The 17,606-nt window shown below is 40.5% G+C and overlaps 1 protein-coding gene across 4 annotated transcripts in view; it reads left to right on the top strand.

Annotated features, from left to right (window-relative positions):
• The window catches only part of TRPC6 (transient receptor potential cation channel subfamily C member 6), a 137,860-nt gene that overhangs the window by 79,293 nt on the left and 40,961 nt on the right, over window positions 1-17,606 (top strand). For all 4 annotated transcript variants that reach the window (XM_045482599.1, XM_045482600.1, XM_045482597.1 and 1 more), the window contains exon 2: window positions 15,844-16,618. In XM_045482599.1, the coding sequence (XP_045338555.1) occupies window positions 15,844-16,618 (775 nt within the window). The remainder of the gene's footprint in view (window positions 1-15,843; window positions 16,619-17,606) is intronic.

Below are 17,606 nucleotides of genomic sequence, written 5' to 3'. Positions count from 1 at the left end.
TGGGCTGATTTTACTCATATGTGGACTCTAACAAAGTTGACTACAGAGAAGCAGAAGATAGAATGCTGATGCCCAGGGACAGAGAGGTGGGGAAATGGAGACATATTGGTCCAGGACACAAAATTGAGTTGTGTAGTACAGACAGTCTAGAGATCTAATGTGGAGCATAACAATGATAGCAATTCTGCACCGATCATTGCAAGATCGTTGAGCCTGACTGGACGTTTTGTGGTGCAACTTATGAAATTTATTTAAGTAACGTGGGGACCGGACCCATGGGCAGAACGAGCTGTACTTTTGCTGTATGAAGCTGGTGCGTATATCCTTAGTGCTCAAGGAGGAGGGGGCGTGCAGAGTATTAGATCATAAATGTCTTCTTCAATTTTCTATTTGTAAAACTACTTTTGCAAGATTTGTCTGGTGCTTATCATGCAGTTTGATATGAACTATTGGTGTGATGTGCAGGCAGTCATGAGCCCCTTTAAGGCTGTAGCAGCCAGCACGTATTTGATGCTTTTTAGAACTAGGCAGGGTATGGGTCAGCTCTCTGGGCTAAATGTGAATATTTCTCTGCTTCTATCCCTCATCAATACCAGAACTTTGCTAAGAGAGTAGATTTCATGTACTCTCAATGCAGAGGAAAAATGTAACTATGTGAGCAGAGGCATAAATTAATCAACTCGATTGTTGTAATCATTTCACTGTGTATATGTCTATTAAATCATGTTGTGCACCTTAAATGTAGACAATTTTTATTAAAGAGTGAAATAAAATTTTTATCTGGAAAAATGCCATTAAAATTCTGGCTTTCCTCTTAAAAAAAAAAAAGCACTGTAGGAAATTCCCCAGTCACCCATAGATAACCTTTGTGATGAGATTTTGTTGTGTTTTGTAGATCAAGATTGCATATACTGTATACATACATACCCTACCACATACTACTCACGATTTTGAGAAATAGGGGATACTGAAATGAAAGACTCCACTTTTTAATGAAAGCTCTTGCACTGTGGTAGAATTACACTTGAAGCCCTGACAGATGTTGAAGGCCCTTTATATGATGGTAAATGTACTCAGTGTCCACGATGGGCCTACAATTCCAAAGTTGTAAAAAAAAAAAATACGTAAGACCACAATATAGATAAAAGTAATGAGGTGTCTGTCTTGATAGGATGGGGACCTCCAAACGTGGTGGGATGATCAGGAGGAAGCCAGTGGCACTGATGGTGACAAAATTCACCTGGGCAAAACAGACACAATAGAGGTTTATTGACGGCACCAGTACAGCAGAGGAGAGACTGTCTCCCAGGAGGCGGTGGGTGGGGAGCTGTTTTTCAAGGGCAAAGGAGAAGATAGGATGGAGTTGACGCATGGAACTTTCCCTTTTTTGGAAACTGTGCACTTGTAAGTAGCCCATTGGTTAGTTAGGGCCTGTGGATGTTTTCAGGTGGGTTGTCTGATGGGACTGTCTGTATTCCATCGCTCAATGCCTATTTGCCCAAAGGCAGCCTCTATAAGTAATATGAAGAGAGGCTACTTTTTTTTTTAATGTTTATTTATTTTTGAGAGAGAGAGAGAGAGAGAGAGAGAGAGAAGGCTCCAGAGAGAGCCTGTTTTGAGAGAGAGAGAGACAAAGAATCTGAAGGAGGCTCCAGGCTCCAAGCTATGAGAACCTGATGTAGGGCTCGAACTCATGAACTGCTAGATCTTGACCTGATTCAAAGTTGGACGCTCAACTGACTGAACCACCCAGGCGCCCCGGAAGAGAGGCTACTTTTAGATGGAAGGAATGCAAAGGAGTCATTTGGAGGAAGGCTCTGGGTAGCACTGAGTGTTCCCCGCTGACTCAGGCAAGCACAAAGTCAGTCTGCTCAGAGATATGTCTCTCAAATTAACAGCCATTATAATTTTAAAATGACAAAGGAACACAGGGATGACAGAAGTAAGAGAGGAAAGAATGTTTTCCTCAAATGTTGACATGGAAGATGGGGCGCCTGGGTGGCGCAGTCGGTTGAGCGTCCGACTTCAGCCAGGTCACGATCTCGCGGTCCGTGAGTTCGAGCCCCGCGTCGGGCTCTGGGCTGATGGCTCAGAGCCTGGAGCCTGTTTCCGATTCTGTGTCTCCCTCTCTCTCTGCCCCTCCCCCGTTCATGCTCTGTCTCTCTCTGTCCCAAAAATAAAATAAACGTTGAAAAAAAAATTAAAAAAAAAAAGTTGACATGGAAGAGGAAGAAAATTTCACAGAGAATCACCATATCCATTCTTAGTCTTTTTGTGCAACCTTAGATTTTAAACAAGTTTATTTTCTACTCACACGCCTGAAATGGTCATCTCAAATGTAGAACCACTGAAATGGTTTAGTCTTTCCAATTAAGCCCGAAATAAGTATCAGTGAAATGGACGCCTACCTAACCTTAGGGAAAATATGGGCTTTTTGCTTTTTTACTCTCCATTGAGGATTGAAATTAGTTTTATTACAGAATTAGTCTCCAAAGTTTAGTGGAATGTATGTTTTACTTCTGGTATGACTGGTTCAAAATGTTTCATGAGAAAGAAGAAAGAAGAGAAAATTCCAGGTAGTGAGAGACAGTGGTTACTCTTCAGCTTCCCATCTGCTGGTTTATCCCAGAGACAATACAGAATAAGAAGAGGCAAATAAGCTGCACAGAAACCGTGCCTATGGCATAACCTGAAGACAGTGTTGGGAGGAAGACCTTTCCTGCCATGTGGTTCTTCTAGCTGGACTTAGATCAAATTGGCATGAGACACATTAACAGGAGAAAATCACATCTACTAGGAGTACATACAGGGAGTCCACACAATCCAGGAGTTCCAAAAACAGTGAGGCATCGTGATGTTTCCGGGAGCTCAGGACTGGGGTCAAGTTGGAGGACGGGAAGCAGACACAGAGGACATGAAGGCCATTAGCAGGAAGGTGAGAGGAGATGTTTGGGAAAACAGGGCTGCTCTGTTACACAGATGAGTTCCTTTGCTGGAGAGGAATCTCTGTTAATATCTCTTCCCGGTACAAGCAGGCAATTGAGGGGGAGGTAAAGAGCTTTTCCTGAATCTGCTGGGTTTGGATTGATTTTACTCAGAATAATGTTCATGACAAAGCGGCCCATCTTGGGGCAGCCTGCCCTTGGCCCCTACAACAGGAGGTGACCAAAGTTCAAAATAACCACAAGAGAAAGTCCTACTAGATCCTAATGCAAGTTCTCACATCCTGCTCCCCTGCCCTCCTCCACCCTGGCCTGCTCTGGAACAAGCAAGGACAGAGCAAGAAAAACTACGGGAGAGAGATCAGAAGAAAACTAGCAAACGGCTTTGGGTTTCTCTAAAACTACTGCCAGAAAGACTAAGCTGACCTCCCGTCTGAAAAATCCTAAAGACGGTGCCCTGGTAGATCAGAGCGTAGACAGGACTTGGAAGCATGCACACTTTGAAAAAGTATGCTTCATGATGTGTCTGATCTAGAGAGAAAGGCAAAAGTGAAGTGTCTTTTGGCTATTAGCTAGTGAAAGGGAAAAAGAGCAAAAAGGAAAAAGGTTTTGTCTTAGAATAAGGTAGATAACCAACAACTTGAAGGGTCCACAGCCCCGTCTCCTGCATCAAGACAGCCAACAGTCCGCTAAAGTGTCTGAACTCTCCATATACAGAAGGGGATGTTAGTGAACTAGAAATCTTGCATAGTAGTAGTAGTAGTAGTAGTAGTAGTAGTAGTAAAATAATAGTAGTCGGAACAGAAAAAAGTTCCCATTGTCCTGCATCCTCACTGGAGTATGGCACAATTATTCCTGTTAATTTTGGCCATTCTCATAGACGTGCAGTGTGCCTTACAGAGGTCACCATTTCCGTCTCTGTTGGCTAATAACATTGAGTGGCTTTTTCTGTGCTTACTTATCATTCATGCTTAAGCATTGGTGAAATGTCTATCAAAGTTTTGCTTATTTTAATTGGATTCTTCATATTATTGGGTTCTTTTTGCTCTTTTTTATTAGATTTTTATTACTGAATATTGTACATTCTTTATTCTGGATACAGCTCATTTATCAGGTAGGTGATTTGCAAACATTTTCTCCAAACTGTGGCTTATTGTTTATTATTTTAACAGTGTCTTTCAAAAACTGAAAGTTCTTCATTTTGATGACACCCAACGTACCAATTTTTTAAAATTCATGGATCATGCTTTTAGTGTTGTATCTAAAAATGTTTTTGCTAGTCCGAGTTATGAAATTTATAAGCATGAGGTAGTCTATCATATGCTACTGTCCTTTCAATGCCTGCAGAATCTGTAATGATGTACCTCTTTCTTTCTTGGCATTAGTAATTTGTATTTTCTCTCTTTTCTGTTTCTAATCTGGGAGAGCTTTATAGATTTTATTGACCTCCTAAAAAAAACTTTGTGTAATGCCGGCACTGGAGAGACATTCAAATCCTTACACCAGTCAATTCAGGCTATATCTGTATACTTTTCCATTCATTCAACAGATGTTCCCTGGGACCTCACAAGTGCAGGCACTGCCCCAGGCATTGGGAAGTGTGTAGAATGCCCTCGCAGGACTACATTCTTGTGAGAGAGACAGATCATAAATAAGACAAATAGGTAAAATATAGATGATGGTGATATGTGGTAAGATGCGGGGAAAAAGCAGGAAGTGGAGACTTAGAATGTTAAAGATGGGGGCTTTACTTTTAAAGCCCCTTGTGAGAAGGGGTCTTTTTTTTTTTTTCAAGTTTATCTATTTTGAGAGAGGAAGTGAGTGACACAGGGGCAGAAAGAGAGGGAGAGAGAGAATCCCAAGCAGGTTGTGCACTGTCAGCACAGAGCCTGATGTGGGGCTTGAACCCACGAACCTGTGAGATCATGACCTGAGCTGAGATCAAAAGTCAAATGCTCATCCAACTGAGTGGCCCAGGCGCCCCTCCAAAGGAAGTTATACATATTAAAGTAGGTTTACAGAATCCTGAGGCGTCAGGCTAAGATGACATTTAGCAAAATGTCATCATCCAGGCAGCTGAGCTCCCAGAGGAAGGTCGCTCTGCCTGTTTCAAGGAGTTGTCAATGGGTAGTAAGGAAATTTCATTTTTTTCTTTTGCCTTTGTTTCCCACATCAATAACGTCTTGGGGTGAAGAAGGAGTCAATAGTTTAAGGTTATAGGTCGCTGTTTAACATTGGGTAAGTTACGGGGGGCCTTACTTTCCTCACGTGGAAAGTATCTGATATCATTAGAAAATAATTTTTACACATTTCCTCTTCTTAAAAAACTTAAGACAGGTACTTGAAAAGTGAGAAGGTTGAAAGACACCACTTCTTTCTTTTTTGTAAAAATTTTTAATGTTTTAATTTATTTTTGAGAGAGCGAGAGAGAGCGAGCATGCCAGTGGGGGAGGGGCAGAGAGAGAGGGAGACACAGAATCCGAAGAAGGCTCCAGGCTTTGAGCCATCAACACAGAGCCTGACGCAGGGCTCAAACTCATGAACTGTGAGATCGTGGACTGTGAGATCATGACCTGAGCCGAAGTCGGATACTTAACTGATTGAGCCCACAGGCGCCCCTGAAAGACACTGTTTCTAAGTGCTCACCTGGCATTTTGGTCTGTGGTTTCACTGTTCGTGCCTTGGTGGATAAAGCAGAAGTGATGCAGAAATATATCCTGTGCACCCACATTCACTCTGTGACTCAGGGTGTTAATAAGGAATCGCCGAGTAGGATGCATAGAGAAAACCTGAAACTTGGGCCCCGCTCTCAATTTTAAACTTACTCGCATAGCAATATAATGCAGTTCATCAAAATGGTGTGGTTGCCTGTACAGGGACTGAAGTTTGTTTTTGCCATGAAAGAAGAAGGGTAAAATAAGAATAACTTTTCCATAGAAATGTAGAGCCTTGTTTTTTTGTACATGTGATTCCAAAGCCTCTAGGAGTTAGTCAGCAAGTTTGCTTTGTGTTGCACCAAAGCAATGGTTTCAGTGGTTTTCCTTTTCACCCATCTTCAGGGAAGTCGTATAACTTTTATAGCTCTAGCCACCTGGAAAATCCCATTTTCTACTGCAGCTTGCTGACCAGGCCCCTGACGGCGGAATGTAGCTGTGCCAATGGAAGTAGACACGTTCCATTGTTGGCCCAGTGGAAGTGGGAGCTTTCTAGCAACTATAGCTGTAGTCACACTCTGAAGCCTGCAGTGTAATGCAGTGTTTTGTTTTGGTGAAATTGGTTTTTGAAAGCACAGAAAAGGAGATGATGCAAAAGACCTTGGCTGACAACGTTGGTGTTACGGAAGAGTAGAGAAACGGTGAGTCCTCCCTTCCCTCCGAGGGGTTTTGCCTTGACCTGTTCCTCTGTAAGAGAGGCAAGAACAGCAGCCTGATGTCACCTGTGTGTCCCAGGACCCACTCGTGGTCACTCCAACTAACTCACGTGGGGTGGGGGCGGGGTGCGGATGAGCTCTCCGAAAAGCTGCAGGCACGCCTCTGCTCTGCCAGCGGGGGCAGTGTTTCCCTTCCCTCCTCTGTTGGGTTTGTGCTAAATACCTCCTTTTTGCAAACCAGTCTCTATTGTTTAGGACTACAAAGATGGAAGAGCTAAAAAAAATAGTAAAGTTGAAGGAACGTTCACCGCAGAGGCCAGGTAGTGTTGTAGGGGCAGATAGTGATTCAGAATGGGCACAACGGGGCTTCTCAAGGTCATCAGTGATCTAGTCCTCAGACGGGGGCTCGTTGTGGGGGATACATGCTGTTCATTTTATTAAACTTAAAATTATAGCTCTATCTTTCACAATAGTAAAATAAGATATAAAAATGAAATACAATATCTGTGAACCTAAGTATACAACCTTGCTTTACCATTTATTGCTAGTATGAGTTTAGTAAAGAGTTTTCTGTGTATTATTCAGGAATTGTAGAGGCCTCATTTTTGTTTTGTTTTAAGGATATTCCATCTTAGCTTTTTTCAGCTGTATTAAAACATAATAACAACAACAGCACTTTCCCCAATGTGTATCATCTCTGTTTTGGACAAATCCCAGAACATTTCTTTACGTGTGAAGCAGAAGTAATAAAGCCAACTTCACCAACTATAGGAAAATTGAACAAAATAACACTGATAAAGCGATTGGCACATAGTAAACTTTTAGTGAATGTCAGTTCTCAGCCTGTCAGTTCTAGTGAAGTTAGTTAATATAATATACATATTCATAGGAGCTCACCTGATAGTCTTATGTAGAAGCTAAAAACCTAGGGGTAAGTATATAGTGAACTTACAATTTCCTTGACACAATAAGTGTGTTCAAAATCAAACTCTACCAAATTGCCATACCTCATTTTTACTGAAGGTGGATAAGTGTATTTCAGTTTATGACAAGTACTAATTACTTGAAAATACTGTAGAATAATAACAGTTAAGACTACATATTGAGCGCTTACTATTATCAAGTACTAAATGGCTTGCATTATCTTTATGTCAATGAGAATAATGAGTACTACATAACGTTCTTAAGATGACTAAGACTTGTAGTATCATGACAGGGCTGTAAATAACATTTTCCAAGTAAAATACACACAATATTGTAACCCTCCCACCAATCCTGGGAAATAGGATCATTATAATCCTTATTTTTTAGGAAGCCAGAGAGTCAACAATGGGCAGGTAGAACTTGAACCTGTGTCTAGTTACTCTTACATCCATGCCTTTAACCAGTGCTCTCTTTTCTGCCCTCTGAGTGTCCTTCCCTGCTGAATCTCCCATTGCCTGCCATAGTGCCTGGGACAGTAAATGTTTGAAATGATGAATGAATGAATGAAGGAAGGAAGGAAGGAAGGAAGGAAGGAGTGAACTGTTAAGATCTTGATGGTGGGTATGAGGTTTGAGAGCTGTCTAAAATCAGCAAAGAAAGACATTCTGTAAGTTTGTTTTCTAAATCAGGTGAAGTGTTCCCCACGTCATGCAGTCATCGTCCCCTCTGTATTGCACTCTCTTGTTCATGCCAGGCTTGTGTAGATTTAACCTGCCCCGTGGGCAGTTGGATCTGGCCCCTGTGGTGGAGTTTGGGAGCGTGTTCCAGACTTGTTAGTGAAGGCCGTTCCTTTAGCATGGAGACCTCCAGCAGTCAACAGCTTCAGCATCTGCTGAACACACAATTTCAACAATTCTGAATGTTTCTATGACATTACATTACTCTCCTTCCCACCCTCAGAGTCAGAACTGCTCATGTTAAGCCTCTTATGAGTATTAACTTAAAATTCAGGTGGATGAATCTTAGTTATGGGCTCATTTTTTAAGATAGTGTACTGCCTGAAGTTGAATATGAGTGTCTCTCCTGATAGTTAGCTTATTGAAGGGAAAATAAGCCTAGAAACATGAGAACTGATGCCTCTGGGTTCATAATAAACACATTGTACACTTGCCATCTTCTCTCTGCACGTGCTTTCATCAGTAGTTTCTGAGGGAGTTAATCATGGCAAAGTCAGACTCATTCTTAGAGTGTGTGCTGGCTGTTGTTGGCCTGGCTCTTCTGGTCCACTTTCTACTTTGCACGCACACCGTCCTCTTCCTTAGGGAGGACATCAATGCAGGCCTGTGCAGGCTATATCAGTGGGCTCCTCTGTCCCCAGGCTTTGAGTGGGTGCAGCCCATGGGAGGTCCCTGTGGGATAACAGAGGTCACGAGAGAGGGAGGTCAGGGTATAAGTTCCCCTAACTCTCTCCTGGAGGGTTGGCTGCTGCCCTCTTCCAAAGGTCAGAAACTCTGTCAAGTGTTATCCTTATAGTTATCCTAACTTGCAGTAACTATTACCTCCTTATGCCCCTTTCAGGCCTAATCCTGCACCATCCTAGACCTGGGTAAAGTGTTGGCACCATGTTGGATTTCCCTAATTCCTGCCCACACATTCCTAGAGTCTCTTCATTAAACTCCTCCTATTACCCAGTTTAAGTATGCTGGTTTTTTTCCAGCCTGGAATCTGTCTTACACAGAGGTTACTTGTGGAATGGGAAAATAGGTTTGTGTAATACACAGGACTATGACAGTTTCTGCTATTAGAAGCAAATAGTTTAAATCTCTTTCTTTGATGAGATAATTAGGATATATTTTGCTTGTATTACACATCAACTTTTTAATATTCTCAAGAGTACTCTACTAAAATAGACCAGAATAGATGCATGTGTCCAGAGACCAACCAAAGAACACTTCAAAGGAGGAAGCCATGATACCTAGAATAATCCAGAAAGTGGAGGCTAAAAAGAAACAATGACATTTCAGACTTAGTTATCATGTAGAAAGTTTCTATAACTTTCATTATTTACTACTGTTTTCATTCTCTTACATAGTTGGGCTTCTAATTTATACAAGCAAATGTCAGTCGGTGATAAAAATAACCAAGAAATATGTAACTTACACACAACCAGCTGGCTCCCAACTGAACATGACGAGCAGTTCAGGAGTCTGTGTTTCACTCTTGGAACAAGGTGGTGGTGTGATGTGTGAAGGATCACTCAGTAAGTTAGTATTTGAGTGAACAGGGGAAAATTGAAGCTAACTGAATCATAATATATATAGAATTTCTATCTTGAAAACTCTCTGGAAGTCATAGGGATTTGGTAATATGTTGTGAAAATGGGTTTATGCTTTATGTGTAGTGTCAAGGACATGCAGAGAGCAGAATCAGTGACAGGAAAGGACAAGAAAATCTCTACTTCTGGATCAAGGCAGTCACAAAGACGCCCTTAAAAAGATATGTCTTCCAACTTCCTCTGTTCCCTATTAAGCTCGATGCTAATTTGAAAGTAATATAAAATGTTGTACATACCCCAGGACACACTGAGGTTCAACCATCGTGTTTTGTTTGTAGGGCTGTACCTTGTATTTGCTCTTGGTTTAATCGGAATGAATGGGCTCTGGGCTTTGACCTTAATTCCTTTGATGAGAAGGACGCGTGAGTTAGACAATTGTGTGAGGGTTTGCAGTGTGCCTTTCTGCTAAGCACTGGGGATCCACTGGTGAATAAAGCAAAATATTCCTTGCTCTCATTGGATGTAGGAAAACCACTCTAAGTGTTTACTGCTCCCTCAACCCTGGAGAGAAGGCCAGGGGTGTGTGGCCAGGAATTAAGCAGATAAAGTGAAAATAATCTCATTGTTATAAATTAGAACAAAACTACTTTCATCATTCATCCTTCTAAAGTGGTCTGCAGAATTGCTAGTTGTGTTGACTGTTAATTGTCAGTACTCAAGTCCAATTTTTCCTTGTATAATCATGCAGGTAATAAAATATATATCCTGGAATCTCCTTTATTTTCACCTTCCCAGATTAAATCTAACAATCTGCTATCTTGGCTGTTCCACGCTGCATGGATAGTTATGTGCCATTTATATTTTCACACGTCTTCTTTGGTAGAATTGTGCTTTGATTTTAAAATTTCAAGTATTTTGGAAACACAAAATAAAAAATTCAATTAGATACTTAATGTAAAGCTTAGTTTGTATAAGAGCAGTTCCATTTGGTAAAAGCACATTATATTTGAACAGGAAATAGAGGAATTACTACATATACTCTGGACTCAAAGCACACAGTCCATTCGACTCAGAAGCTAATTTGCATTGCTGGCATTTTCAATAGAGATGGATTATTTCATCTCTCGCTATCTGGGGCAACAGGCAATATTTCGCCAGCAAAAAGAATCAGGAAAATGAGGTATGTAAAAACCGTTGATTTTCATGACTTAATCAGTATTTGAGTACCAAGTGGGCAGTGGCTACTTACATTCCTTCCTAGAACTGATATTTAAATATTGTGATAAAACAAATTTTTAAAATACAGACATGAAAATGTAGGTTACTAAACATTTAATCCTGCTAAATATGGCTGAATGGATGAAGAAAAATTCTTAATAAATATTTTTCTTAAATAGAAGAACTGACTTTGCAAAAATGTGCCCTTTAGCTGGAATGAAAATATCTCTTTTGTTGATATATTGCTTTGGGCGGTTGTTCCTCTTTCTAGTAGGCGGTTTTATGAGGTTACTTTGCAATTAATGTACAGTTCTACAGTGTAGCCTTGTAAAATCCCTCAGAGGGGTAATGTAATCTAGCAGCATCTCATAGCTTTCTTGAAAGTCTTAAAATGTGTGTTCCTGAAAAAGTGGTTTTACACGTTTTGCTTTTGCATTTGAAATGCAGGGTTAAGCAACACCACTTGGAGCCTTTGAGACTGCAGTTAGGGAAGACCAGAGGCAGCGAAGTATGCATTTTGTTGGGTCACCATACTGGCAGCTCTTGGTTTATCTCACTACCAGTGCAAGAACTGCCTTCCGAGAGCATGCAGTGGTTATCTTCCTTAGGGCAATCTCAAATGCCTCTAGACGTGTCCTGTATCAGGCTTTACTGGCCACAGAGTACTGGAGAGGTAATGATAATCCAGGCCTTTCCAAAAAATGTGTCAGAAATTCACGTCACTGCATAGGATTAATATTTATGGTTGCCACAGTGGGACAAGAGATGCTTTAAACGTGAAGAAAACATTTTCTATGGAAATGTTTTTGCTCTTTCCTCAAAAGAATGGCTGCTATAGGTAGGAAAGCCATAACAGTCTAGAAGAAAATGGGACGTATCCTTAGAACAGTGGCTTGCTAGGATAGAGCCTGCCATTATTCAGATAAATAGGCATTAAAGTCATAAATCAGTCTTTTAAAATTTTAGAATTAAAGATGTCACAAAACTACCTCTGTGTAAATTTAGAGGTGTTATATGAACAAATAGTACTTCGGAAACTAAAAATTGAGATATAAGTTAAATTACTTATAATGATTTTCCTTTTTTTAAAGAGACAAAAGCCTCTCAATTACCATCTCAGTCCTTGCCTTTCATGGGTATTCCATGTGAATAACAGCTGAAAAGTAGTAAAGTTGGTGATCTTCTTGTTCATATAAATGCATATTCCTGTGGCTGTAAAAAAAATGAAACTCAAATTTAGATGCTTTCCAATTTGTGATTTGAATTGACCCTGGAAAAATCCTATGACATAGGCTAGAGTAATTATTTCTCTTATTCTTATGGAAGAAAAAGAACAAAACAGAGGCTTGGTTCTTGGTACTATTTTGTGTCCATTTTATGCCTTTTTGGTTTTGTTTTTACAGGAACTTTCCCCAAGTTCTCCCTATAGTACTTTTTCATCTCACTTTCATAAATCCCCTGATCTTAGCTCTTTTCTCCCTTCATTTTACAGTTGTTCTTTTTGAACACATTCTCTGTGGTTAGCAACACTTCCTCTCCCCCTGATCTTCGTGGTTCCTCTAGTCTACAATCTACAGCAGCAGCTGTGGGGTAATACACGCTGGAGGGAGTTTTTAGAGGCCAGAAGAGTGACAGAGAGGAGGGAAAGGGGTTCAAAATCTTAGAGGGAAGAAGAATGATAGCTGCTCACGTGACGAGACTCTCCATGCTTCTACTTCATCCATTCTGTTAAGTCAGAAATAATGCCGCTCTTCTAAAAACTCACCTCCAAGAATTGCCTTTCACCAAAACTGACATTAGATGCTGGCAAATTTTTTTATGAGGGAAAATTGCATTCTCTTAGAAGAGACATTAGAATTAATTTTATTTCTTTTAAATAGAAAAGTATGCCTACTAAGGGTCACTAGCTTTTGGATGAAAAACTCTAATATAAAATCTACAGTACATAATATACATTAAAAAGCAACTTAGGAGTAAATTCTCTAAAGTGTTCTGGTCTGTGTGGTCTTTATCACTAATGTCTCTGGATTAGGTAAGAGAAGATAATGTGTCTTTGTCTTGAAGAAAAGGTATTGTAAAGAACAAAAAAAAATGTTCTTGAGAATTATAAACATAGCAGCAGAGAAAATTTTTCAAAAGATATATTAGAGGATAATAGAAATTGTCCATAGTGTAATGCAAGAAATGTCCATAGTGTAATGCAAAAACAAAAACCAAACAACAAACCCACAATTAACTGGAAAATTGGACAGAAAAGATAAGAAAATTTAGTGGTAATCCCAGAATGTCCAGCATCCAAAAGGAGTCCCAGAAACAACACTGACAGCAGGAAGCAGAATTATCAGAGAAATGAGTTAAAAATATTTCTCAGAAAAGCACCCATTTCTCCAGATGAAAAGATGTACTGAGTGCACAGAACCACAGAAGAAAGGAGATTCCCTCCAACAAAAAATTATGTAATTTTAGGGCACCAGAGACAAAGAGAACATCCAGAATCATATTTCCTAATAGCAACTACAAAAACTAGAATGTAACAGTACAAAGCTTTGAAAATTATTGTTAACCTAGAATTCTCTACCCAGCTAAACTACCAATTAAGGTTGTCAATAATACAGTCATTTTTAGACATGCAAAATCTCAAGAAGTTTACCTCCTGCACATACTTTGTCAGTCAGCTAGTGGAGCATGTGCTATACTAGGGCACAGGAGTGAGCTAAGAAAGAGGAGAGTCTGGGATTCAGAACACAAGGAACCCAACATAAAAGCAAAGCAAAGAGAATTGTTGGGATGATGCCAAAGGAAGATTCAAAGACAACATACGCTTGAGTCTAGACTGTAACCATGTCCAGGTTAGCAGATCAGGAGGCTACAGAAAAGACTCTTCAAGAGGCTAAAATTAAAAAAATACATAGGATGTTGGATGAATTAAAACAAGATTTAGACCAAAGGAGAGTAGAATTTTGTTGCATTGGTCATAAGTACATAGAACATTAAGCGTAGAATACAGGAAGAGAATTATTAACAACTGGGTTTCAGGACATAGGGAAGTAGTATCCTGAAAGACACCATGGTACACTCCTTGTCACAGCTAGGACTATCACTGTATTTTGTAATGTAGTAGTTATCTAGCCAAAGTTATGCTGTAACTACCCTGGAATGATAAAGGACCATGAGGTGTGTTTGAGGTGTGTCCATGTGGGCGTGTGTGCGGGGGCAGGGAGATTGTTAAAGTGGGCTGAATTTCACCTTTGGTGAGAATTCCATAGATAATTGCAAACCTGGAAATTCAGAAATAACAATATTAATAAGTTGTATGGCTGTAAGTTTTTAAATTGTAAAATAATAAGCTAAAATGTTGACATTATTGCCTCTGGGGGTCAGGAAGTGGGGAAAATGAAACACAGAGGGCTGCTGTTTTCATAAAGCATATAGAGTCCTCTATTTGTGTATGTGCACAACTTTGATAACATTAAAAATGGAATGGAAAACAAAGCAGTAGTTACAGAAAGCAAAATACATGTAGAAATCATGCCCTTAATACTTAACAAAAGTTCCCCATACAATATCAAAAGACTGACTTTAGAAATTACTGGTGTTGTAGCCATTGCCCTTGACATCATTTTTTAAATTTACAAAGTTGTCTCTTTAATAACACATCAGGCTGGTCGCTTTTGAAGAGACACCATGGATGGCTGGAGGGCTCACTGTTGAATGAGTGAATGAAAACATTGGTTAATATGGCAGCATACTGTTGAAGCTCCTTGGAGAATCATAATCATTTGTGAGTTGGCTGACATCTTGCTATTTCTTTGGGAATCACACAACCGTAGACAACACTACCTGGATATTGGATATCAAGGTGGTTAAGGACTCGTAGAGAAAGATATTTAGGCCACATTGGAGGGGAAGATCATTTATGGGGTCTTTGGACCAATTTAAGTTGTCTTCGTACTGGGAAATTTGTGACAGTCTTCAGAGGGATGGCTCTAGGAAACATTTACAAAGAGAGGAAACATCTATCATATCTATCACCAACCACACCTTTTTCCTTCCTTTCAGCCCCCACCCTCCTAACATGGCCCTTCCCTGTTCTGCAGTGAATTGTACCTTTGAGTCTGTGGTTAGTGACAGTGATAAGGATTGAGCCGTAAACTTTAAGACATACAGTTATAAATCAATAAGGAAGAAAATGTCCATTGTAGCATTTGACTGGAGAAGGGCTCGCTGTCTCCTATCACAGACTGAAGGCCTGCACTAAAGGCTGGCCATCTCTTTGACCCATCTCCATCACAGAAGTGTTCCTTCCCACCTGTGCCTTACTCGTAATGTTCTCATTTCCAGTGATGTTTAGAACACCTAGCAGAGTCCAAGTCTTAACTGTTCCTGTTAATGAAACCTGTGCTATAGTGTCTGGTTGACCCTTCCATTGGAGAAAGCGCTCTGCCTGTACCCAACCTCTGTCCCACCCTCCTAAAGCACACCCTCACTTGACTTGTACTCATCCTTCCATTCTTAGCCTTTAACTTTCTCCTGGAAGCTATGCTACATAACCCTGCTATAGGTTTATCATGACAAACAACTGGTAACAAGGCAATGTTCTAGTTCCCAGTTTCTCCCAGTAGAGTATAAGATTTGTAAGGGCAGAAAAGTTTCTACTTTTGTCACCATTGATTTTCCTGGGCCTTATACAGTGCCTGGCCCTGGCATAGGAGGGAACCAGTAAGTATGTGTTGAATGGATTTACTATTTTCTCTATTTTTTAATATTTTCACACTGTATATAATATTGGTGACTGATTGTGGGTCTTTCTTATACTATCTGTGATTGAAACACTCACATTAATCCTTATTTCAATGGCACAGAGAGATTATAGGAATTGCCAGAGTCTCCACTCCAAATGGAAACGTTAAAATCTGCAAAGTGCTTGGCTTTCTTAAAGAAGTTCTTGGAATCCATTAACAAATAAATGCATTCTCATTTATATTATAGTTGGTCTAGAGATGATGAGACAACATCTCATATACTTGAGGGTTGCATTAGTTGAATGGCAAGTCATTTGGCTCACTAAAATGCTCTTAATATGATTTGTTCCCAATCTTTCTATTTCCTTATAGCCAGGACACCGACAACAGACTGGCCCACCGGCGGCAGACGATTCTCCGTGAGAAGGGGAGAAGGTTAGCCAACCGAGGACCAGCTTACATGTTTAACGATCGCTCAACAAGCTTATCTATTGAGGAGGAACGTTTTTTAGATGCTGCTGAATATGGCAACATCCCAGTGGTGAGGAAGATGTTAGAAGAATGTCTGTCCCTCAATGTTAACTGTGTGGATTACATGGGCCAGAATGCCCTGCAGTTGGCCGTGGCCAACGAGCATCTGGAAATTACAGAACTTCTTCTCAAGAAAGAAAACCTCTCTCGTGTTGGGGATGCTTTGCTTCTAGCTATTAGTAAAGGTTATGTTCGGATCGTGGAAGCTATTCTCAGTCATCCAGCTTTTGCTGAAGGCAAGAGGTTGGCAACCAGCCCCAGCCAGTCTGAACTGCAGCAAGATGATTTTTATGCCTACGATGAAGATGGAACACGGTTCTCTCATGATGTGACTCCAATCATTCTGGCCGCCCACTGCCAGGAATACGAAATCGTGCATACCCTCTTGCGGAAGGGTGCTCGGATTGAACGGCCTCATGACTATTTCTGCAAGTGCAGTGAGTGCAGCCAGAAACAGAAGCACGACTCCTTTAGTCACTCCAGATCTAGGATTAATGCCTACAAGGGCCTGGCAAGTCCAGCTTACCTGTCACTGTCCAGTGAAGACCCAGTCATGACAGCTTTAGAACTCAGCAATGAGCTGGCCGTTCTGGCCAACATTGAGAAGGAGTTCAAGGTAGGTCTGTAACGTTAAGGACTGCACTCTTCACTCATCCGTCAAGGTGTATTAATAAGCTTCCATGGGTGCTTAGGATTGTGCTAGCTACCGCGGACAGGAGGTGATTTTGTATTTTTTTTCAACAAGCTCTTTGTTACAATGATGTGTCGTAACACTTGTGGTCACCACCATTTAGACATGTTCTGCAGACTTTACATTTATGTCTAATTCTTATCACAACCTTGAGAACCTTACTTGCTTTGCAGATGAAGAAATGGAGGCACAGAAAGGTCACTTAAAGCCCAAGACCAACAACTGGTAATTGGCAGGGTTGGGACCAGAGGCCAGGCATGCTGTGCTCTACAGCCTCTGGAACTGTGTCCGTGTTCACGGCATGGCGAGACGTGCTGTTGAGGCCAGAGAGATGAATAAGCTGGTGGAAGTCACGGTGGCTTGAGAGACACATGCACACGTAAATATATATGATACAGAGAGAAGTGAAGTTACTAGATGGACTGTAAGTGATGTGCTGTGGAATCCAGAGGAAGCAACATTTAATTCAGATTAGTTTTCAGGGAAGGTACAGGTACATGGCATTTCAGCTGCGTATGGGCAGGATGCATAGGATTTGAGGAGGCTGAGAAAGAGGGAAAAGACGTTTCAGAGCAAGATAAATTTTGCCTTTAGCTGCAAGGATACTTACAAATGTCAAGAAACAGCCTGTTTTCAGATCTTGCCTTTGATGATATAGAATAAAGTAAATGTGTTTTATGGAATGCTTGCCAAATGCTCAGCACCATGCGAAGTACTTTGCATGTGTGGTTTCTTTTTTTTCTTTTTTCTTTTCTTTTCTTTTCTTTTCTTTTTTTTAATTTTTTTTCTTTTTCCTTTCCTTTTCTTTCTTTCTTTCTTTCTTTCTTTCTTTCTTTCTTTCTTTCTTTCTTTCTCTTTTGAGGCAGAGAGGGGCAGAGAGAGAGGGAGAGAGACAATCTTTTTTCTTAAAGCT

Source organism: Leopardus geoffroyi, chromosome D1 (genome assembly GCF_018350155.1).
Source record: "Leopardus geoffroyi isolate Oge1 chromosome D1, O.geoffroyi_Oge1_pat1.0, whole genome shotgun sequence".
Lineage (NCBI taxonomy): Eukaryota > Metazoa > Chordata > Mammalia > Carnivora > Felidae > Leopardus > Leopardus geoffroyi.
The sequence above is the reverse complement of the archived record's forward strand: the minus strand, read 5'-3'. Positions and strand labels throughout refer to the sequence as shown.